General features: G+C 38.5%; 2 protein-coding genes across 2 annotated transcripts in view; one reads left to right on the forward strand and one right to left on the reverse strand.

The window, feature by feature from the left end:
* Nucleotides 1-7,322, reverse strand: part of LOC145479958 (nuclear pore complex protein Nup107-like) — a 37,085-nt gene extending 29,763 nt beyond the window's left edge. Inside the window, exons 1-3 of the mRNA XM_081458436.1 lie at nucleotides 7,188-7,322; nucleotides 6,685-6,770; nucleotides 743-800 (exon numbers count right to left, since the gene is read on the reverse strand). Of these exons, the coding sequence (XP_081314562.1) occupies nucleotides 743-800; nucleotides 6,685-6,770; nucleotides 7,188-7,280 (237 nt within the window). The 5' untranslated portion in view covers nucleotides 7,281-7,322. The remainder of the gene's footprint in view (nucleotides 1-742; nucleotides 801-6,684; nucleotides 6,771-7,187) is intronic.
* Nucleotides 7,232-12,946, forward strand: LOC145480037 (nucleolar protein 16-like). The gene is made up of 5 exons (XM_081458535.1): nucleotides 7,232-7,547; nucleotides 9,637-9,751; nucleotides 10,683-10,746; nucleotides 12,059-12,165; nucleotides 12,658-12,946. The coding sequence occupies exons 1-5, from the start codon at nucleotides 7,444-7,446 to the stop codon at nucleotides 12,775-12,777; spliced, it is 510 nt and encodes a 169-aa protein (XP_081314661.1). The 5' UTR covers nucleotides 7,232-7,443; the 3' UTR covers nucleotides 12,778-12,946.
* Nucleotides 12,947-16,830: the final 3,884 nt, after the last annotated feature.

Raw genomic sequence — 16,830 nt, forward strand, 5'->3', positions numbered from 1 at the left:
ATATCTTCTTTAACATTCAAGGAGATCAAACTTCACACTCTTTACGAAATAGAAAACATGTATGTGTTTCTATCTAGTTATAGAAACATGAGTGAAAATTTGGGAGAACAAGAAATGCTGTGGGAACAAGAGCTGTTAGGCAAGTGTTTCCACAGCTTTTTCGAATTCTCCCAAACTTTCAGGAATAATTCTATTAAGCAATAAGATTATGAACTCAAGATTTCTATCCTGTGATAGTTGACTCAGGCTGCGCCCTTGTCAACTGTCATGCATGGAAATCGAGAGCAAATGTGTAATTGTTTTAGCATAAACCTACTAGTTGTTCAAAACTTAATCTCAATCCTCTTCACAGACAATTCAAAAACACCACTATCTATAACAGAATAGATAGTGAGTAGCGTAGCCAATCAGAGAATGGCATTCATGATAGAATGCTGGTAGATTTATGCTAAAACTCAATAGAAACAGAGAACTTGTTTTTAGAAAATATCGAGACAAAAAAAAGAAAAATAAGCTGTTCACTTTGTTCATCAAAATGTAAATTCTCTTTGCTCATGTCATCATTACACTGTACGTCAACAGCTTGTACTTGTGCTCGTGCTCATGCACGATTTTAAACCAATCAGTGCACCTATTTTCTTTAGGATATTTTCTAAATGTGTATGCTTAAGGTCAACCTACAGTATAATCTATCTTCTTGTTGAATAAACCATTTACAAAGTGTTTTCATTGTATTTCCTACCTCTCTCACTTTAGTTACTTCTGGTGGCATAGGACCAAACATATGCCTCATGTCTGACCTGTTCAAAATGAACCAGAAGAATTGCTTATTGAACAAAATACGATGTAACATTTTCATTATAGACTTTTAGTCAGATGGGTGTTCAGGCATCCTGTGGATGGCCACTTTTTAAAGAAAACTGTTTTATTTTCCATATATTGCATTATAAATTGTTCATTTGAGCAGGCCCCTTTTGGACGCCCACTTTTCAAATCCTGGCTAAAAGCCTGACCCAGAATATGCTTCTGGTGCAAATTTTTACCAGGTTGATTACATGAATTCAACCATGGAAAAGAGTCTCTTGGAAACTAAAGTTTGAAAGCACTTGGGTGTCTGGAAAACCCAAACAGCGAATAGCGAATAGTCATGAATAGTGAACAGCAAACAGTCCTGAATAGTGCGAATAGTTTCGAATAGTGCGAATAGTGGCGAACAGTTGTGAAAAGTGGCAAATAGTGACGAATAGTCGTCAATAGTCACCGCTTTAGATCTAACATTCTGCGTCAATTAATTATCCAAAAAAGCAACAGAATTTCAGTGAATTTATTAACTTTTCTTCTCCAGACTCAGGCTAGGGCTGTCCATCTCCGACATTAAAAATTGGAGTACAAATAAAGCCTGTCTTTCAGTCAAAAAAGATCAGTCAAGTCCTCGCCCCGAAAGAGAAGAAGCTGCCGATTGTCAACAATCAGTGCGTGGTCTACAAATTTCAATGTGATCTGTGCGACACAGATTATGTCGGGTACACAACCCGACACTTGCACCAACGCATTGGCCAGCATAAACATTCTGCAATTGGAAGACATTTGGGAGACCATGGCCTATCGAAGTCTGATTTGAAGGAGAAACAATTCTCAATTTTGAGGAAATGTAGAACGACGTTTGACTGCTTAATATTCGAGATGTTGTTTATTAAGGAGCTAAAACCTGGGCCTTTACGAAACACCTTTTGTCCTGATAAGCGTTTGTGCTTTTTAGCGGGAAAATCCCATTTCATGTTGCTGCAAGGTTGACTGCGAGATACTGGGTACCCTATTTGCTATGATTTGCCACTATTTGCCACTATCATCTGGGCCACTATTCGAGACTGTTACCCACTATTCGCACTATTCGAGACTATTTGCACCATTTGCACTGTTCGCTATTTGCTATTCGGGACTATTTGCTGTTCGCTTTTCGTGACTATTCGCTATTCGGGTTTCCCAGACACCCGACAGCACTCATCATTCGGGTGACTGACTCTCAAAATGCACTCAGCTGGCAAAATTTTCACTCACCCAGAAGGATGCCTCCCCTCCCATGTCCCCCCCCCCCCCCCCCACCCTCCGCCCCCCAAAAAAAGAAATCTCCACAATGATTCACAAACCGTACTTTGTTTAGGTATCTCATAATCACGGATGCCAGCTTGTCATTTCGTGTTGAGCTTTCTTGTTCTGGTCCAATTACCAGATGCCTCCTTAGGATTACAGACTAATTTAACAGTTTCATCCTTGTTTTTATCATCAACTTTTGACACTCCTTGGAAATCTTTCCACATTTTGGTAGATCTAACTGAAAAACAGCTACAATGTAAACGAACAGCTGGCATTCATGAATTTGGATACATGTATATCCCTAGAATCAAGACATTAGAGCAAACAACATGTCACTTATTCAGTTAATATTCAATTTACAAAGGAGTATTATCAGTAATTAAGCTTATTAAATAATTTCATGCTTGCCAAACAGATGAGTAATCTAGGATTTATACTCACCTGATGCTTCTCACACTCACATGGGCAAGTGGGTGGCTGCTAATTTCTAACACGGGACTATACCCCTGGGACAGGGGAACTCCCACATAAAAAGGACGAGGGTGCTCATTGTACCTTTTAGGAGTTAAAGAAAGCAATTTTTGCACCTCTTAGGGTGTTCAGCCTCAAAAGGTCCACAGCGGAAGTTTTTGCAGTACCTTTTAGGGCCAATGGAGCCAAAACAAAAGTATGACAGGATATATCTAACAATCAACTTTACAAATAGAAGGTACTCAAAGCAATCATCCTAATCACTATTAAAAATTATGAAAGTGCCAGTTAATGTGTTATGTGGTACATCTTAGGAATGAAAAAAAGCCCAGGTCACATCCACAAAATAGGATCTTGGTTCCTCTTTGGGTTCTTCTCCAAATTTCCAACAAGCACCCCCACCACTTTTATACAGGAGTTCTCCCCCCTCCTTGGGGACTATACACTAAATGGTTTTATTAGTGTGTAGTTTCATACCAAACCATATTACATAATACAGTGAAACCTCTATTAAGCAGACCCCCAATTAAGCGGACACCCTCTAGTAAGTGGACACTTAGCCTGGTCCCAAAATTAACGTGTTATATTTCGCTTTATAACAAGCCCCTATTCAGCAGACACCTCTATTAAGCAGACACAGACACTAAAATAAATTGTATTTGGCTAATTTCTATTGTTAAAAACCTCTATTAAGCGGACACCAGACTGAATTGACAAATTGTGGCATTGGATTACGTCCTTGAAATAGTCGATTAAATGTACCCTTATTATCGTTGCTGTATGGAAAGGGCATTATTACAAACAAGTTAAAGTTGGTAATGAAAACTGATGAACTTGAACTCTGGATAGCTTCGTTACAACCTAGAACTTTATTACAGTACAGAGGAACCATTGAATGTTAATATTGTTAACAAACATCGCACAGTTGTTATAAACATTTATTAAGTGGACACCCTCTATTAAGAGGACACTTAGGAAGGTCCCAAGGGTGTCCGCTTAATAGAGGTTTCACTGTTGATAAATGTGAAGACAAATGTATGGTCATATCCTTTAAGAGGCTCTGCATTATGCTTGTCATATAAGTGATATTGACACATCACGAGTCAATATTTACATCAAAATTACAATATGCATAATTATCCAAATTGCAATACATGTATATCTATGCAAATTGCAATTTATATGCCCAAAATTTCAAAATAAATATACTCAAGTGCTCCATCCAGTATTTGTTTTATATGTATTGTCACGCAGTTCTTCATACATTGTGTAGTTCCAAACAGTTTCATATTTATATTACATGTGGTTTTTCGATATATACATGAATTTATACATACAGATGTATGTACATATATTTTTGCAGTAAGAACCATATGTAAGCTTTTATGAGTTGATCCACATCCTGCATCTTGTTGTTTGTAGCAAGGCTACAAACAACATGGCAACCCAGTGGCTTTGGTGAGAGTCATACTCAGAACATACAAGGACCAAGAAGTCACTTGAGCACTAACCAAGTGAACTGTGTAGAATTCTGCTGTTGCAGTTTGATAAAAATGAGCAATCTTTAATGTTACATGTGTTGTCAGTTAGAATCAAGACCTGATCAAATAACTTTTGTTCAAGACTTTATCAACACAAAATAATCATATTTGTTTGTTTACAATGTTTTTTTCAACAAAACTGATGAAGTCTGTTAGTGTTTGTAGATAACTCACACTTGTGTTTTGGATATAGGCTGAAGTAATGAGTCAACAAATGAAGGTATTCTACTACAGAAGGTTTGCAAATTTTGGTAAGTGTATACATGTACAATCAGGTATTCAATAAGTAGTGGGATTGGTGTTTGAGAGAGCTATTTTCTAGTGTTGTTGTCTATATGTAGTTGCCACATGGTGTAGGTCTGAGATCAAGTGTGACACAGTTTGGTTTGTGCTTCCATGCCCATGGGTTTATCAAGAACCTTGTAATTTTTTAAGCCATTAGTTTGAATTTATCCCTCTTGTATTTTATTTGCTTATGTTCACTCATGTAAATGTTTACTAATCTGTTTCTGGGAAAAGTAGCCTCCTCAGTTGGAAGACAAAGATCATGATCTTCAAGACCAATATTGCTGCTAATCTACCCTATGGTTGCAAGACATGGGGAATGACCAAAGAAAACAAATCCAACCTAGATGTTTTCCAGCACAAATGCTTGAGGAAAATCCTGAAAGTTTAGGAGTTAGGAAGGTCAGTAATGAAGAAATTGGAGAAAGACCAGGCACAAGAACAATCAGTGAACAATTAAAAGCTAGGAGGTGGAAATGCCTGGACCATGTTCTGAGAATGTCTTCAGAACAAAATCCCATGATAGCACTAACATGGGCACCTGAATTAAGGCAACCACAGAAGAGGACAGCCAAGAGAGATGTGGCAAGAATGATCAAAAGGAGGGAAGCAGAGGTGGCAGCAAAAGACCAAATTCCTTGGAGGAGATGGATTGGTGGTCCCATTCTCCATGAGGAGAGAAGAGAAAGATGATGAATCTGTTTCTGGCTTAAGCTCTAGCTAGCATTACAGGCCTTGGACAGTTAGAACTTTGCATGTAACAGTGGTGGTTAAGTCTCCAAAGCAACTTCCCCAAGCTTCGTTTTTATATACAAGTTATATGTTTACTTTTTCATGCAAGTGTATAACTGTGATGATCAATCATGTCTTTATTACTTTGTCAATTTTCTGCTTTGCGACCTGACTATACATGTAATCTTGTCCAATCCAGCACTGCTGAGAAGATAAGAGAAGCTTCATTAGTGGGTATTCAGTATGTCTTTGGCATGTTTCTGGCTTTGGGTTCCAGATGTGTGACTGCCACTATAGCTTGTGGCCATCCAAGGTTTCAGCTTGTGGCACCTTGCCTCTAGCTGTTATCTGACTCTCATGCCACTCTCCCCAGGGGGGGGGGGGGACCCCATATAAAAATGACGGGGTGCTTACTGTACCTTTTAGGGGTTAAAAATGCAGATTTAGTATCTCTCAGGGTGTTTAACCTCAAAAGGTCTATAGCAGGAGCTTTTGCAGTACCTTATAGGGTATTGAGCCAAAACAATATGACACAAGATAATGTATTATGTAAGAATTGGTAACTCTTAGGGGAGAAAAATTTCAAACCACGCCCACAAAACAGGATCTTGGTACCTCTTAGGGGTTATTTTCAAAATTTCCAATGAGCACTCCTGTCTTTTTTATATGGGAGTCTCCCCCTCCAGGCTTACACCAACCGCTGAGCAGTGTCCTCCCTACATGTATTTACGCCAAGTTTGTCTGGTGTTCTTTACTAATTTTATTCCTTCTTAAGGTCAGCACTAAATTTGTTAGACAGAACTGGGACATTATAATCTGTTTGACAGCGATTTTTAAATCTGGCTGGTCGTCAAATCTTTTTTGAAGAAGAATCTGACATCAAAATTCTTTTTCTCTAAACACTCTAATATTTGAGTACCAGTTACAATGTATCCATTCTTCTAGCACAGTCAACAGTGCAGAGACATGTAAGGAGAAGTATCTTGCCTGTCAATCTCTGTCTCAATCTCTTGGGGAGTTATTTTGCCTGTCAATCTCAATGTATGAAGGTTTTGAGCATCAAGTGCTCCTCAAAGATTCCCTACTGTATCTACTAAATATCTCCAAATCTCGAACAAAAGTTACGCGATCAAGCCTTGATTCCTACACTATAGCTAACAACCACCATAATTTTCATTCATATTAGCCAAATCTGCAACACCAAAATTCTCCACTGTCCGTGCACTTGGTTGTTGGCAAGAGATTTCTTGTTCCTCCTTTGACTCTCACCAGAGAATCAGAAAAGAAATCACTGAGTTGCTATGTTGTTTGTAGCCTAGCTGTCTTGGGATGTAGGTCAACTCATGGGTGCTTACACAGAGTACTTGCTACAAAATAATATATACCTGTATGTATTGGAAGAAACTGCATGCAAAAAAAAGACATCAAACTGTATGTAAAATATAAGTACTACTTTGTTTTCCAACATTTGATCCTACATTTTGCAAGCATACTACATCAAACTTGCTCTGTATTGCTGCTTAGATTTCCGGTAAAATTAGCTGTGCTACTCAGTACTCACCTTTGTCCCTGGCCTCGAACGTCCCTTTGGCTATCAACAGCCTTGTTCATTGCCTCTGGATCAAAACTGTGTCCCTGCTGAGAGTACTATTTAAATGATATACTAAGTTAAAGGAGAGCCTAGTTACAAAGTCTATATACATAAAAAGTATCTGCAAGTATAGTTAATACTAAATATTTCATACAACGAACAACCAAACCGTGAGATGCAGAACAAACGGGTAATCTGATAGAGTTTTAAAAGATTGCTTGTCAAGTTGGTTCAGAAATTAATTAAAATTAAATGCAAGCTTACCTTGCATCTGCTAGCATGCAAAATTACAAGAGCTTTAATAGGAAAAACTGTAGCGGAGTTTGCGTACTTGTCTCCTTTCACTTAGCCGCATTAAAAATTCTTCATTTTGTTACCGGGGGTTTTTATATGTACGCTAATGACCCGGGAAAGTGCCAAGTGTGCGAATCACACGTGCAAACAAACACGAATTCCTTCAAGCAACACTGTACCTGCCAAACATAGTTGATTGTTGACTCGCCAGCGTAAAATTCTGAACTTTGACGGTGCGATGTAGATAATGGTTGATCTCCTCTTGGGTCCATTTCGTTCCCTGTTTAGTGATTATTGAAGTACCTTGCCTTCAAATTGTTGCCGCCATTTTGATGAAATCCTTTTAGAACGAGAGAATCTGGAGCGACTGGTGTCCAGTATTCTTACGGAGAGACGCCTGGCGATTTTTCGAGTCCACGCTGAATCGTGTGAATCATGACTGGAGTAAGAAGGAAGAAAACTCAGAGGAAAAAGCGTGTAAATACAACAAAACCCGGACTTAAAAGGAAGAAAAGAGAGAAGAAGGTGAAAGTGTTAAAGTGAGTCCCTTTCTCTCTCACTTTGATTTATGATTCAAAGAACTCTTCGGACCAATCACTCACGAAGTTTCTTGATGTAACTAGCTTGGTTTACGGTCACTTCGTTCCAACCACTTCGTTCCATCAAAGAGTCACTTCGTTCCACCAAATAGTCACTTCGTTCCAAAGAATAGCCACTTGGTTCCAAAGGTAAACTAAGCTATAAAACTTTTATTCTCAATAGATTTTTCCGAAAATTCCAAGTTAACGAATGCTTGGTCTGTTTTGAATCTAATCGTTTGCGAACGAGTTGCTCCGCCAGTCTCCCAATCGCTCTTTGCGCTAAGAAAAAAAAATAGGAAAACACTTTCATTGGGATATTTCTTCTAGTTTTCTTTTGTAAGTAAACTAGAAGTTTGTATCGAATTGATTTTAGATGTGTATCGAATCGACTTTACGTGCGTATCGAAGCGACTTCGATCTATAACGAAACGACTTGTATCGAAACGACTTTGTATCGAAACGACCAGATTCCGGACAGTTCAAGGACATTCTATCCGCTTAAGGTGTTTAGTGGCTTTGTAAGATTAGAAGTTTACTTGCTTAGTTTCCCCTTGGAACGAAGTGACTCTTTGATGGAACGAAGTGACCAACGAATGGAACGAAGTGACCGGATACCACTAGCTTACTGTATCACAAACCCTTTCACTCCTACCTGAGAGTTAATTCTCCTAACTTATCGGCTGCTCCTTAGGCTTTCATCTTATAACAATACCATATTCCCTAGGTGATAATTTCCCACTCATTACCTGCTGCCTGCTTGATGGTGTATTAAAAATATGTAAGGAAAATTTTCATACCAATCGTCCCCAGGACTCAAACTGACATGCTAACATTTAAGAAATTTTAGAAGTCACTCGGTTTTTAAACTGAGTTTAAGATCAACTGCTGATATTTTCCCATGTCTTTAAGAAGTTAATTTTATCCTCTGTGCAGTGGTAATGTACTTTGACCCAGACAACTACCTTTGTAGTTTTGTTACAGTTGGTCGTTTTTCCAAATTATCTTAGTGCATGCATGTATTATTTCAAGGAATTTAATAGTAGCACAAATCAAGTTTGAGCACGAGTCAAGTTTGAGCCAATATTTTTTTTTTATTTCACTTTTCCCTTTTTATGATATCGTTTGGCCAAACCATTGTTGTTGTGAAAAGTAATGTCAGTTAGGTCATACATATGCATGAAACAGTTTTCCACTTCAGATGTAATCACAAGGCTAAGATATTGTTTTGCATGTTTTTCAAGCACTATAAGCTTTAAACTATTGGTACTACATGCTGAGCCTCACTATCCAGAATTTTTGAGAGAAGTGCTTTCTATAAAACCTGAATACAAGGGAAAGATACAATGGATGTGATCAATCTGGTGAAACAAATAAGTGTTTTAATACAGAAATACCATGTCCTCCACCAGTATGATTGCACAGAAATTGGGTTGGAATATATTTTTTCCTTTGTGGATTCCCTCTAGATACCACAAAATGGTGTGTGAGTGTTACAAAGTGCTAATTCCATTCTCTATATCAATTTTCTGAGCAGTGTTTCGTTGAAATAGAACCTCAGCCTCAGTTGTGTGTAATTAATAGAGGTCAGAATCTCTTAGGAAAATTAATGGATGCTGAGTTATGTTTGCTTCTTTGAAAATTAGCTGCAAATCAAAGCAGGAATTAATTCTCACTACTTACAGTCAAGAAAAAGACCTTGTGCTGTCATATACCTCTGGGACACCATTTTTACACAGTTATTAAAACCAGAAGATGAACTTGACTCGGGTTTGAACTTGACTTGTGCTACGATCCGACTCTACTTCAAGCAGCCTTTGCTTTTGTGTAGACTTCCTCGTCACACGAATTGCTTGAATGATCAGATGTAGTATGGAAATATTATTGTGATTGCATGACAAGACCAGTAAATGTACTAATGCTTAAGTTACATTGTCATGTGAAACTTAATTCAGCCATTAACCATTTAAAATTCATTTTTAAGACTAAGCCACATTTTGGTGTAAGGTACATGCAATTGAAACATTCTTTCTTTATTATTACACCTAAGTCAAACATTGCGTCAGAATTGGGACCAAAAGAAAACACTGAAACAGAATCTTCAGAATCTTGGTTTGGCTTTTGATGCTAATGCTGCAGTTCCCATTCCTAAAAGAAAAGTCAAGGTCAGTAGTTTACTACACAAGCATTGAATGTATTTCTCTTTATTACATTTTAAAAAAGAAAAAATAATGGCCGCTGCTTATTTACAAGGCTTTTGAAAATAAATAGGAATTGTGTTTCCCTTTGAAATGTCCTCTTGTTCTAGAGATATTTAGGTTTTTGTATTATATTCAAATGAGGAAAGTGATAACGTCATAAGTCATTCCAAATACAAAACACCAAGTCAGCAATATGTCTAGAGATATTATAGCACTGTTCTTTAAACTTGGCACCAGAAATGTACATCATGCCATGACAACAGTTTTGCCACTGGTTCTGTTTTAATTAAGACTGAAATTCCCGGTTTTTGTCTTAACTAAGGATCATCCACTCCAAACAATCTAATAAAGAAAGTCTGGACAATGTGGGCACCCTGTGAATTCTGAGTAGGACCCTCTGTCTTAAGGGTTGCAAATGGGGATATTTGGCTTTTGACAAAGTGGCTGGAGCCAAGAGTGTGGCCATGGCAAGGGCACAATGAGTGTCATTCTGTTTCTTTTGTGATGTACATTTCTGTACTATTTACATGTATTTTGCTGGGCATTGAGGGACAACAGTGCTCTATAATGGTTCTCAGTAGAATGTGACAACAGGCAGATCTTTACCAGCAGTGGAGTGGCAGCTCACTGTCAGTGGTGACTTTACAGTTTTTGTAGTCAGTTGTTATGTAATGTCACTTATTATCACTTGTGAATGATAAAAGACATACTGAGAACTCTGCTCAGCAGTGTTTCAAATGAGCCTCTGACAGAATTACCATGTTACACATTACCAAACTGCTTCCTAGGGAATTGTTATCAGAAGAGCTTTGATTTGTGAAATATCTTGTAACTTAAATCATTGTCAAAGGAGGCTCTTTTTCTAGTAACATTTGTCACTTGTAAACGTGTTCAGGGTCGTAACACTGAGGAAGTTGAAGAAATGGAAGTAGATAGAGAACCAACAGCAGTGGTTAAAGGTGAGATAATGCTCCAACATTTATGCATGGCCTTGAATTTAAAGTCTCAGAGAATGGAAAAAATGTGAATTTTATGAAAAATATGTACTGCAATCAATTAATTAAGGAGCCACCTTCTTCCAGAAGAAAATGAAAGGCCTAGTGTAGAGAAAATGAATAATGTAATTCAGCAAAATAATGTAAATTGAGGTTGTGTTAAGGACCAAACCCTGATTGTTGAATTGAAAGGGATTTTAAGTGTTATTTTGTTATTTTGGTAAAAGAACACTCAAGAAAAGGAACTTGGCCTGTGCACTGTTTTAAAGTACATGTATAGAAGATATGATTTTCTCAGTTGAACTCCAAAGAACTTCAAGTTCTCCCAACAGGAGTGGAACCTGTCATCTTCTACTTTCCAATCAGACCTTTAAAAGTGAGGCACCTTGGTTATATACAAACAGTGTATACATGTCTATGGAGCCAAAGTATTCAAATAAATGTGACAAATTTGCCACATACCTCGTGGATAAGTTTTTAATACAGAATGTGAGATCAAGGATAAGGAAAGAAAGGGTAGTAAATATTAAGCTCTGAAGAAAAACAGTGCAGCAGGGGTATTTATAATAATAATAATAATAATAATAATAATAATAATAATAATAATAATAATAATAATAATAATAATGGCATTTCGGGCAGTATATCCACAGGGTGGCTCTTCGCTTGCCCGATGCTAACTAAATTTACAATTGTAAAAAGGTTAAAAGATATCTAAAAATTTATATCTATATGTAAACGAGATAAAATTTTGTTTTAAGATATGCTAAAATAAATAAATGAATAAATAAATAATTAAAATTATGCCAGATGTTCTAAAGCTCTCTTAAAAATAATGTTTTTGGTGTCTTTACAAAATTTAATATAGTCTTGGCAGCACCTCACGTTGCTGGGCAACGTGTTAAATAAACTTGCAGTCTGGTCCTGTAGAGTATTATTAATTAAAGATCTCTCTAACTGAATGCCGAATGCACTCCTTGCTTGAGATTAGTTTCGCTCTTGTCAGGTGTTCTGCATTTGCTGTTCAGCATTCTGACTGAAAATACCCCTGTTAAGACAAAACAATGGGAAAGATGTTCCTCACTCCACATAAGCTACACAGAAAGATAATTTTGTCTTGATTCTACCAGAGAAAGTAAGCTTACAGCTATGGACCTTCTGCCCTCAAGTTTGTATGGTCCTCTGGGCCATAGCCCATGTAACAATTTGTTCAGATATGACAAACCTCCCATACACCCCAAGGATTGATGTCAAATGCTTTATTGCCCATGTCTAGAGTTCGAAAAAATGGCAGCAAATGAGCTGAAAGGTGAGAGGCACATTTCTCCAGGTGAAGCACAGTTTTTATGGCAACTTATTCAGGATCACGGAAATAATTATAAAGTGAGTACACCTTCCATCTGCCAATTAATTTAATTAATCAGTTTCATGTAATAAGAGTTCCCTTTCACAATCTTGTAACTTAAACAATCTGTAACCCTAAAGACAAACTCAAAACCAGAAAAGAAGAAAAACCTTGTGACAGGACAAGAACTTCGGCAAATTCAACTCAACTTATGGGTCTTCACTGGAATGGAGTCTGGGCCACTACATTAAGTAGGTGGCCAGGGCTTACCCAGCCATACCATGCCTGTTCTACCCTTATCCCAGCAGATTGCTTTTTTTTTTTTTTTGCTTGTGCAGTGAGATGTTTCTGGTCACTCAAAGGTGAACATCACTACTTGTGAGGCCACAGGTCATGATGAAGACTTGAGTGAATCAGAGTCTGTGTATGAAAAGCCTCAGTACCCTGGGTATGCCTGTTTCCCTTTGCATTATAGAATAAAAAAACTGTGCCAAAAAGATTTCAGTAAATTTAAACTTTCTTTTGCCCAGGGTATGGCCAGGGACAAGAGAAATTGTTATCAACATACACCCAACCAACTGAGAAGGAAATGTGAGGCATTTTTAAGATCAACCCAAGACTTCAGTGGATATCTGGAAACTGTTGGTTAAGAACAATGTGGTTGAAAGTCAAAAATGCTCAATGCAAGCGACATGCTGACAAATGGCCTGGAGGCCTGCAATATTATTGCTGTTTGTAAAATTCTTTTTGTTCTTTTTTTTTTTCTTTTTTTTTTTACCTAAAGCGAATAAAGTTCTTCAAGTGTAGAAGAGGAGAAAATGAATGGTGACAAAAATTGGTTTGTAAGTTGTTTAACCCCCAAATCGATTAGCCCCTAGCCAGTTAGCCCCCCCCCCCCCCCAAGCAGGTTAGTACCCCCAGCCGGTAAGCCCCCCCAGCAGGTTAGCATCCCCAGCCAGTTAGCCCCCCCAGCAGGTTAGCATCCCCAGCCGGTTAGCACCCCCAGCAGGTTAGCACCCCCCAGCCGGTTAGCGACATTTTCCGATCAAACCCGGCCAACTAGGAGGAATGGCTCTTACCATTTTTTTTAATTCTTTCCCGAATTCCCTACATAAGTGATATCTGCTGAAGAGAAGTAGGGCAATGAACCGGTTTGTGAAAATGCAACGGACAATTTCAATCCGACCAGTCCAAGTGGATCACCTCCACAGGTGGTTTGAATATTCCGGTTGGATTGAAACGAAACCGACATTTCCATTTGATTTCCGACCGAAATTTCCGGAATTTTTAGCATCATGGTAGACACCCTCAGCACCCTTGGTTCAAACTTTCTCTCCTGAGACATAGAAGTTCATCTCTAATGGTAGTGCTTCAACAGAAAAAGCTGCGGTGTGGAAAAACCAAAGGTTCCTTCTTTCAAAGTGAATTTACAGAATTTACAGTAAATATTTCGGTTGGAAGGGAAATAGAAACTGTTGGCGTCGATGTGTACAGGAAGCTCCACTGCAGTTTGCGGTCATTTATTGTTTCTGCTATTTTACTTGCTGTATTCAGCAGCTGTTCTACTATTCCGTGAGATTCAAGGGATTTGATACTCAGTGGTCTCAGTGGAGTGCCAGCATTCTTTTGCTTTCGTACAGGTAATTTAGATAACATGCACTATAGATTATCAAAAACATAGTTAATGACAATACTTTAATTACATAAATGATCTCTAGCTAAGTGTAGAAGCCCGGGGGGTGGGGGACACTGCCATATATGGGCTATACAGGTATGTGCCGCTGTGAAGGGTATGGTTTTCAAGCAGTTTACTCTAGGATAGGGTATATAAATCAGAGCGTTCGGGTCTAGAATAGGGTATAATTTTTCACAAAACTGACTAGTTGGTTGAAGATTTTATCTAGACTAAGGAAACCAGGAATTGTCACTCAAAAATATAAAGAAATCAAATCGGCAAGTTTAAATTTACGCAAATCAGCCTCAACAGTGTCGATAGATGGGGGGATTTGGGGAGTTTACTCTAGTATAGGTTTGCAAAATTCAGCTGAACTAGCTCTGGTATAGGCCAACGGTTCCAGGGTCCCAGCGGCACACCCCCACCCAGAAATTCCCAAAGTACCTCCCCCCGGGTGTAGAAGGTTAGCTAGCTACCAAAAACAATTTAGAATTACAGTGAAAAATGAAAACAGAAAGCGTATAAATGCATAGAACAAATGCACCAGTATAAAAAAGAAAAATCGTCACAGTGGAAAGAAATCCAAACAGATTGTCAGTGGTTTCTTGAGGTTCTACGTGATGCCATTTCAGGCTACTGTTGAGCAGGTGAGGCGAACAACAAACAAACTGACTGACTGATTACTAACTGATACTCGTTGAAGATTACCACTTCTGATTATTAAAAGAAGGAAAACAAGGTTCTTGTTTTTTTTTAGTTTTATACATCAAACGTCTTTGGTTTTTTATATACGCATTTGGAGTGTGTCATTGAAAAATGTGGTCTATTTGTTAAATTATCTCTTATCTAGCTTTATATGCAAGCTTTTTTCTGTTTGGGTTTTACATGGGTTAATCTCAAACGCGTTGTAATGTGAAAAACCCGTCAAGATGTTGACCTTCGAGCGCAGTGCTCGCTACCGAACACTGCCCTTGATGGCCAAAACTGAGTCAATTTTTCTATTTTTGTCTGTTCAGTACATTGATACCAGCTTTCCGTATGTTGCCCATTAATTAATTACCCCTTAAAAACCTCCCATAATTTCGAGTTACCTGAAGAGGTGCTTGCTCTATTATCAGTAGTCAAACTATACACAGCTACTATGCTGGGGCTTCATAATATTTGTTTCGCTTGGTTTTTTATAAGTTCTTAAGTAACGGCAATCCTCAAGACCATTCCAAAGCTTTTCTTTCCTGACTCTGTCCGTCATTGCTAAAGTCGTATCGCGTTTTTCCTTGATCTTGTTCTCTTTCTGCGAATGCAATGGTGGTAATCTAATGGGTGGAAGAACCTCAGATAAGGGTTTTTCTTTTGTTTTGTTCTCGTAGGAGTTTTCGTAAATGAAATTCTTCTGTGCTGGGGAGTTTGACCTTTTTGTAATAACCTTGTCGCGGTCTTCTTTATTCTCCAGACAGCGAAATTTGGGTCTCGCTGAACTTGACCCCCCTCGACACCGCTGCATGAGATCTAAGCTTAGATTTTCTTCACTCACCAAAATTCTTCGCATGTGAGGAAGACCGCTAAAGGAAACGGTTGCGGTTTCACTGCAATAGGTGCCAGCGTGCTGAGAAATGCATGTTTCTTTGTTTTTAGAGTTGTTTTTCGCTGGAATAAACCACTGCAGGTCCAAATAGCCTGAACGAAAAGGTAACAGCTCTTGTGATGTCTTCCAGCCTGAGTTCATTGTCAACAGTCTGTCATGGATACCAACTTGTCCTGAAGAATGTACTTTCCGAATTCTAAAATGATGAATGATTATGTCTTTTTTAGCCTTCAGAAACTTTTTTGTCTCAGCCATCCGTTGTTTTTCTAAGTTCCAGCGCACTTTTTCGAGCCGTTTTTCTTCATGAGTATTCAGTGTAAAAATTCTCCTTGCCTTAGGACTGTCCAAACTGAACGGGATATCTGTGTTCACGGCGCTGGACTTCACCATATGACATTCCATTGGTTTCAAAGGTTGCTTAACAGTCAATTTGCAGTGAAACTGTGAATTACTGCAGGACTGAAGTTATAAGTGGATGTATGACCTCATCGTAAAATGCAAATCGCTATCTGGCAAAAGAATAACATGTTTGAGTTTTGCCCCACGTGACCTAAAAGTCACATAGACTCTGCCGGCTCCATGGCGGAAACCGCAGTTTATCGCTCTATTTATAAACAAATCAATTAGCCCAGCTAACACTCACTCCAACAAATAAAAAAGATTCTCATTATACTTTCAATAAGTTTTAAGGCAAAATATCCAGCCATCTTTTTCTTTTGTGGCTCTCGCGTTGGAGATAGGTCTAAATAAGGCAACGTCAGTTTCATAGATGTTACATTGACGTAAATTGTTTTTTCGCATCTTGTAATGTTCATTTTTTAAAAGGAAGTTGGATAGCGGCAATGTGTCTTGAACGGAAAATACACCTAAGAAGATGTCGAACTGCTATAGATAAGCCTTGTAAACAAGTACAAAAGAAAATAATAGAGAACGAGAGGGTAATACCACAGTCAACAACTTCAAAAGAAAATTCAGAACAAAAAACAGGAGAAGAATCGATAGGTATACACTTGAACTTCTCTGTAAACGGCCGTCGTGGGACATAAGTTTCAGTGTCAGTAACAGTATGGAACGGCTTGACGCCTGGATGAAAACTCCGGCCCGTTGTCAGAGGTGGCTGCTATAACGAGGAGTATCGGTCGGTCGCAAAGTGATTTTTCCGTTAATATGTGATGTCCACCTCCATGTAAACAACAACCTCCATTTGGCGCAAAAAATATGCTCGGATATTTGTCCGGGACATTATCTGCTCCGAGAGTGTTGCTCGAGGAAAACCGTGAGCTTCCGCGAGGAACAGATTATGTCCAAGGACGAATATTCGAGCATACTGTCGCGCCAAATTGAGGCTGTTGTGCTTGTTATCCATCAAACATTTTTCGCAACGCGCGCCGTTTTGAAAACATTGGATAATCAAGGGTATACTCGCACTGAATTAGCATCATGAGT

The sequence above is a fragment of the Orbicella franksi genome, chromosome 2 (assembly GCF_964199315.1).
Source record: "Orbicella franksi chromosome 2, jaOrbFran1.1, whole genome shotgun sequence".
Classification (NCBI taxonomy): Eukaryota; Metazoa; Cnidaria; class Anthozoa; order Scleractinia; family Merulinidae; genus Orbicella; species Orbicella franksi.

Excerpts from the sequence above, each read along its gene's own strand:
- LOC145480037 (XM_081458535.1), top strand. The coding sequence starts at position 7,444 with ATGACTGGAGTAAGAAGGAAGAAAACTCAGAGGAAAAAGCGTGTAAAT. Across the intron at positions 7,548-9,636 it reads AAGAAGGTGAAAGTGTTAAA|TCAAACATTGCGTCAGAATT; the intron begins GTGAGTCCCTTT and ends ATTACACCTAAG. Across the intron at positions 9,752-10,682 it reads TTCCTAAAAGAAAAGTCAAG|GGTCGTAACACTGAGGAAGT; the intron begins GTCAGTAGTTTA and ends AAACGTGTTCAG.